The sequence below is a fragment of the Macadamia integrifolia genome, chromosome 13 (genome assembly GCF_013358625.1).
Source record: "Macadamia integrifolia cultivar HAES 741 chromosome 13, SCU_Mint_v3, whole genome shotgun sequence".
Taxonomy (NCBI): domain Eukaryota; kingdom Viridiplantae; phylum Streptophyta; class Magnoliopsida; order Proteales; family Proteaceae; genus Macadamia; species Macadamia integrifolia.
The window spans coordinates 2,149,004-2,155,736 of record NC_056569.1 but is presented as its reverse complement, the minus strand read 5'-3'; the positions used below and the strand labels follow the sequence as shown (position 1 = coordinate 2,155,736).

Here is a 6,733-nt window from a genome sequence, read left to right as displayed (position 1 = left end):
CCAAAAAAAAAAAAAAAAAAAAAAAAAAAAAAAAAAAAAGAAAAAAAAAATTCTATTAGAATAGCACATCCAATTCCTTGCTGATTCTCCCACTACAACTTCTAATTTCAAAAGGAAAATAAGCTACTAGATTTTTAAGATTACCAACTCTGATTCCTACTCAAATTATGTGCAACTGTTGCACAACAAATCCAACTCTAGATTAACTACAAAATTTATTTAGTCCATGATTCAGCCACTAAACAAGGGCTATTTACTTCATTCAGGGGCCCATGCACATCTCTACCAGGAAGCACATAGACCCTTGGGTCATTGGATCCCTAGTGATTGATATTGATACAGATCTCCAAATAGGAATTCATGATGGTCATGAGAAAGAGAAGCTCCTGCACCACACTTGTTCTTTATCCGAGCCTGAAAGTGAACATTGATTCCTTTTTGCCTGCATCACACAGTGGTCACAAGGCAAAACACGGAACCTGGATTTCTTCTTGACATTACCTAGGTAACATCGACGTAATTTTACAAACTGTAAATTGACATGATGATATGCTACAATGAACATAAAAAATCATTTAACTGAAAATATCATTAGCAATTATCAATGTCATTAGAACATGGAACAACAACCCATTTGAGCTAAATATGCAGAAATCTGTGGTTGTAGAATAGTGATCTGCAGACTATTAGAAGATAAGTTTCAGGGATGGAACATTGGCACCCAACTCAAATCTCCCACCCCTCTTTAAATAAGAAACATAAATCAATGATTAGAAATTTAAAAAAAAACTTGTAAATGTCTGGCTCTATCCCAAAACCTGTATAGAAATTCAATTAAATGAAGTGTTTCAACAGCATCATATGTCCAAAGCCACTTTCATTAACAGATACGACAATATTAATCGACATTGCAAATGCCACAACAGTCATAGAACCATGATCAGGTAACACTAGTCATGGAGTCCTGGAAAATCTCCACCTTCTCTCATTCATCATGAAAATTAAAATCAATAAGTAGCATCCTTTTCACATCTCTAATGAAAGCTGAGTGGAAATGTAAAATCATGATGAAGCCCAATTTTAAGTTCTTATATGACTTGAACAAAGTGAAGTGGATAGGAAAAGCTTTTCAAGGAGTGCTGACAAAAGATATCCATCAAATCACATTTGAACTGTAAAAACTCACTAACTCACCCAACATGTAACAACTTCTTTCAGCAGCCCACAATACAAGAAAATGAATGCTCCAACATCCCTGCTTATGTACATTTGTCTGGTACCTAAACTACTAATGAGCTGTATATGAGCATATGATACATGATGTTTGCACTCTGAAGCAGATATATAAAACTGGATAATGAGTATTGTATACAGAACAATCTGTCGATCACCAGATTCCTCAAATGCCTGCTGTTATGTACACCTAACCAACCCTTCTTGCATAAGCAAATGTCCTTCACTATACAATGTCTCCCTCACTGCCCGATAAAACTCCAACCATGCGGACGTGTATGGTTCAGTTGGCCCCCATAAGAATGTCGGATTGGGGCTAGCTGGGCACGCAACAACAAAATCCAACACGGAAGCAGTCGGTATCAATGGCTGTGGGAAATTAAACGCCAAATTGTCCACTTTGTGTTCGTAAATTTTTCCATTCCTGTCCAATTTATACCTCGAAGTCCCCTGAAATTGACCCCTTGTCTCCCATGGAACCCTGGGAACACCCTTCAAATTCCATCTGATCAGTATAACATTCTCAGAAGGCTGCCATACCCTATAAACCTCGAGGGCAATCTCCCGAAACAGAATTCGGCTATGGAAACGCAGGGCCCAGGAGATCAATTTGTAGTTCTCAATTCCGGTGAAAGTGTTCAATGGGTCTACGAACGTTATATCATCTCTGTCAACAAATTTCCATAAACCCAGTATTCCTCAGAATTCAATAAAGAACCCTAACCTAAGAATTCCCAGAAGAAGAGTAAAAGAACGACTAAGTAGTACCTGTAAATGTCGTAATTGAGGTCCTTAGAGAAGATTGAAGGCAAGTCCTCTCTGAGGGTCCGCACAGCAAGGCCGATATTGACGTAGAAATCATTCTTCTGCTTATCTTGAGCACTGGGTAGGTCGTTATCCTGCGCACGCCGAAGGGGTGGAGTTTCGAGCTTGGTGAGAGGAAAGGAAGAGAGGAGAGGAGGGGAAGGGGTGGGTTTTGGTAGAGAACTTTGGCGGATGAGCTTCTCTTTCGATTTGGCTTGTACAAGAAGAGAGGGAGAGAGATTAGCCAGAAGAAACGCCATTTTTAAAAGCTCACTTTGAGCTAACTTCTCATGGCGCAGAGAGAGAGAGAGAGAGAGAGAGAGAGAGAGAGAAGAACGCTTATGTGTTCCTCAATAGAGTGAGCGAGTGACCGTTGATGCAAATTCGTGTTTTTCTGAAACAAAGTATGGGTATGTATTCTTGTGGTGGTACCACGCATGAAGCAATGGTGATGGTCACCATCAGGAACCTTTGAATTGAGTGGACCCACTTGATAAAGGGTTTGCCAGTGACAATGGGGTCTACTACCAGGACAGAGTGGACCCGTACCCTCTCCAATTATTTGCGTGTCCAATTATTTACTTTTCAGCCACATCCATGCAATACCTGGGGATGTGCCCAAGTCTTCCAAACCGTTGGATGACTGAGTGGTAAATGGTTGGTGCGCAAGAGGATTTTTTTCCCAGATAGAGAACAAGGAATCAGATCCCTTCCGCGTCTCAATGCACCTAGCTGGCATTCGATGGCAGATTTAGATCCTTTACAGCCAGGGGGTGGTTGGGAGGTTGGAGAGGGACTCTCCAGATATAAAATAGGAGAAAGAAAGTGAAACCCCTGACTTTCTCTCTCATGTTCTGTCTAGTTGGTCCCTCTCCAACCACCACTTGATTGGATAGTATTTAAGCTCTCCGTTGGCTAGGGGTGTGTGTTTATGTGTTGTCAGTAGTTAGCTGCACACTAGACACGTAGGAGAGGATCAATGTTCTATCTAACTCATGTGCTCCTCAATATTTGGTAAAAAAAAAAAAAAAAAATAAAAAAAAAAAAAAAAATCTTGAGTAAGAGAGAGGCAATCTCGTTAAATTTGAGGAGATTACATAGAATGATTCACCTGTTGTTGATAATTATTATCTCATGTAGTTGTCAAATAACACACATTTGTGACAATAACAATTCAAATTTTTTCTTTTTAATTATTGATTTTTTAAGAAATTTATAAATGCACCTGTCTAACTCACCAACATGTGATGAGGAAATATAAGAAAGTTTCGATAAGGCAAAAGGAGTCGTGAATGTTGTACAACAATATATGATGGATAACCATAAGAAAGTTTGGATAATCACAACAAAGAGGAGGTCCACAAAAGATATAGTAGCAGCATATTCTTAGTATTTTTTTTTTTTTTTTTTTTTTCAATAGTATGAAGGGAATGAGAGTAAATTATTATTCATTTTATTTTAGACAAGAGTAAATTACACTCCCCTCCCTTGACCTTTGGCTTAATATCATATTTTCCCCACGTACTTTCATTTATAGCACCAACCTCCCCTGTAGTTTGAATATTCTAACAAATGACCCCAAAGTGACTGACGCTGTTAAACTGGCCTGTAAAAAGATCACTTTACCCTTATAGTGCTGTATACCTATATTCTATTCCCTCTCTCTCTCTCTCTCTCTCTCTCTCTCTCTCTCTCTCCTTCATCATTTTCAAATTTTCTTCAAAACATCCGAACATTTGGAAGAGAGGTCGTCAAGCCTCCTCTCGCCCAGGTGTTTCTCCTTTGCATTGTTGCCAGAGGTCTTGGCCATCTTCATCAAGGTCACGACTGAAGCTCCCGGTATGGATTATCTCTTCCTTCTTTCTCTCTGATTTGAAATCGCATGAATCGCCCTAAATCTATTGCTGATTTGAAATCGGCTAACCCTAAATGCTTCGATATTGTGTTAACGGAGAACATAGAGGAACTCAAATGTTGACTTGAAATCGATTGCAGGTAAATGGTGTGAACCCATCAATGAACCAACAACTGTATTACCAATTGATCACTTGCATATGTTGCAAGATAATGTACGGAGATTGCATGTGGAGATGCGAGGGTTGCAAGAGGAGATGCGGAGGTTGCAAGAGGTGATGCTGGGTTGCAAGAGGAAATATGAGGGTTGCGAGAGTTATTAAGTTTGTTGAGACAGAATGTACACATTGAAATGATTAGATTGAATGAAATAGAGAAGTTAGGTAGATCAATGAAGCTTGTTTGTTCATTCATGTGTATTTTCCTTGTTGGGATACTTGTAAGTATTTGTATGGGTAAAAAAGTGTGGCAACAATGTATCAGATGTAACTTAGAGTTATCTTTTATTAATGATAAGGTTTTGACCTAATATGGCTTGGATATAACTTGGAATTATCTTTCATCAATGATACAGTTTTGACCTAATATGGCTTGGATATATTTAATTACTGATTGTAAAAAAAATTAGGTAGCATGCCATTTGTTTGGTGGACAAAAGAATAGACTTGATAAAACATGTAACATTTCATAAACATCATATGAACGTGATATACAACACATTCCAAATTATCCAACACCAACCACCAATCTGATTGTAAAAAAAAAAAAAATTGGACACCATGCCATTTGTTTGGTGGACAAAAAAAATAGACCTGATAAAGCATGTACCATTTCATAAACATCAGATGAATGTGATATACAACACATTCCAAAATATCCAACACCATCCAACAGTCATCCACAGTTTAACTCCCAAAATAAATGTCTACAAAAATACAAGAAAGTTTAAATTCCATAGTTTATTCCAAATCCCACAAGTCATAACTCCCAAATGTCTAATTCCCACTATTCTTCCGCAGCTTTTCTCTTGCCTTCCTCTTTTCCTCCTTTGCTTTCAATTGTGCTCTAACCCTTGATTGGTGGTCATCTACAGTGGTTGTCGTGGAGGCTTGTGACTTGGTCACCACCTGTGAAGATTGACTTCCACTAATTTTCTTTCCCTTTCCCTATATACAAATTGGATCCATGTATTATGTACCTTGGTATAAGAAGAGAATTAAATGTGAAGAGTGATTGTATAAATACCTTTGGTTTCACTGTCGAGCTAGAGGCACCATCCCCCTTTCCCTTCACCTTCACTGGAGGTCCTGTGCACCTCATTTTGTTGTGACCCTCCATTTTTCATCGGTCACATATGACAGTGTTTGATCTCCTCATGTACACTCCTGATGGTCTTTCACCTTGTTCATTTTTCAGGTTTTTATGTGGTCTTTCCATTAGCCTCTTCAAAGGAGGGGGCTAGACAACACCCATTGAATGATCTTCTATCAACTAATCCAGTCTAGGTAAAGCATGTATTATGTCCTTGTATGTTGTCAAATATTTTCTAACACTGTAATACTCATCACAATAATTCTCCAAACTCTCTCTCTTGAATTTGATACATGTTGCAACATGCTTACATGGTATTCCTGAACCATTCCAGACCATGCAACTACAAGACTGATTCTTCAAATCAACCACATACCTACCTTGTTTTTCAATGACTTCAAACTCATCAACACCTGAACTATGTACCATACACTCCCTAGCTTCAGTGGCTATGACATCCAACTTCTTCTTTATGCATGCGGTGACTCTTCCCTTATAGTTGCAACCATGTTGATATCTTTTATGCACTTTGTCCATGAGTTGCTTTCTAATCTCATCAACAAGAATCAGAATGGGCTTATCCCTAAAGGGTGCAATCAAGTGGTTAAATGACTCGGTCATATTGTTAATGATATGATCATTCTTGCATCTAAAGTCGAAAGCATGCCTAGCCCACATCTTTGGAGAATGCTTACTTAGCTAGTCATAAGCTTTCTTGTCAATGCCCTTCATTTCATTCATTGTATTCTCAAATATATATATCTATATATATATATATATATAAATAATAGATTTGATGCTTTTGCTGCCATCCAGAAATACCTTCTCAGTAACACACCTGGGTGAAGTGATTTGAAGTTCTGATACAAATGCCTACAACACCATCTATGATGGCAACTCGGGATCATATCGCTGATGGCCTCACAAAGTTCCTACATAAAATAAGTGTATAATAATAGCAGTCAATAAGTATATAGAAACCATATAGCAATTAATTACTCTTAAAAAAGAAAGAAAATATTCAATAATTACATTCTGTTTGTCAAACATAAATGTGATTGGGTTGTCTTTCATGGTCCTATAGAAAATTCCATATAAGTTGCTCAAGAACCATTCCTAGCTGTCTCTGCATTCAACATCTACCACACCATATGCAACAGGAAACAATCCTTTGTTTCCATCAACAGAGACTGCAGTCAACAACACACCTCCATATGTGCCTTTGAGAGGACATTCATCAATCCCTATGAATGGTTTACACCCATTCAAGAACCCATTCATGCATGGCTTGAAACAAACAAACATTCTTTTGAAAACTGGAGGGTCAGATATAACTTGTCTACGATGAAATTGGATTTTAAAAACAGTCCCGGGATCTCTTTCTCTTACCATATCACCATAATTAGGTAGCTTGGCATTTGACTTTCCATGACTCCCTTCACTTTGTTCCCTTACTTTCTTTTTATCCCTAAAAAATGTAATGTAAGGCACTTTACTGGGAAATTTGTCCATAATATAAGCTTTCATTGCA

General features: G+C 38.0%; 1 protein-coding gene across 1 annotated transcript; it reads right to left on the bottom strand.

Moving 5' to 3' along the window:
• Positions 1–1,137: 1,137 nt before the first annotated feature.
• On the bottom strand, positions 1,138–2,413 carry LOC122059279. Its single transcript, XM_042621984.1, has 2 exons — positions 2,002–2,413; positions 1,138–1,900 (listed from the first exon to the last, which is right to left on the bottom strand). The coding sequence occupies exons 1-2, from the start codon at positions 2,295–2,297 to the stop codon at positions 1,414–1,416; spliced, it is 783 nt and encodes a 260-aa protein (XP_042477918.1). The 5' UTR covers positions 2,298–2,413; the 3' UTR covers positions 1,138–1,413.
• Positions 2,414–6,733: the final 4,320 nt, after the last annotated feature.

What these genes read in the sequence shown, in the direction of transcription:
- LOC122059279 (XM_042621984.1), bottom strand. Translation starts at nt 2,297, where the DNA reads ATGGCGTTTCTTCTGGCTAATCTCTCTCCCTCTCTTCTTGTACAAGCC. An exon ending in CTCAATTACGACATTTACAG is followed by an intron (nt 1,901 to 2,001) that starts GTACTACTTAGT and finishes ATTTGTTGACAG; the next exon opens with AGATGATATAACGTTCGTAG.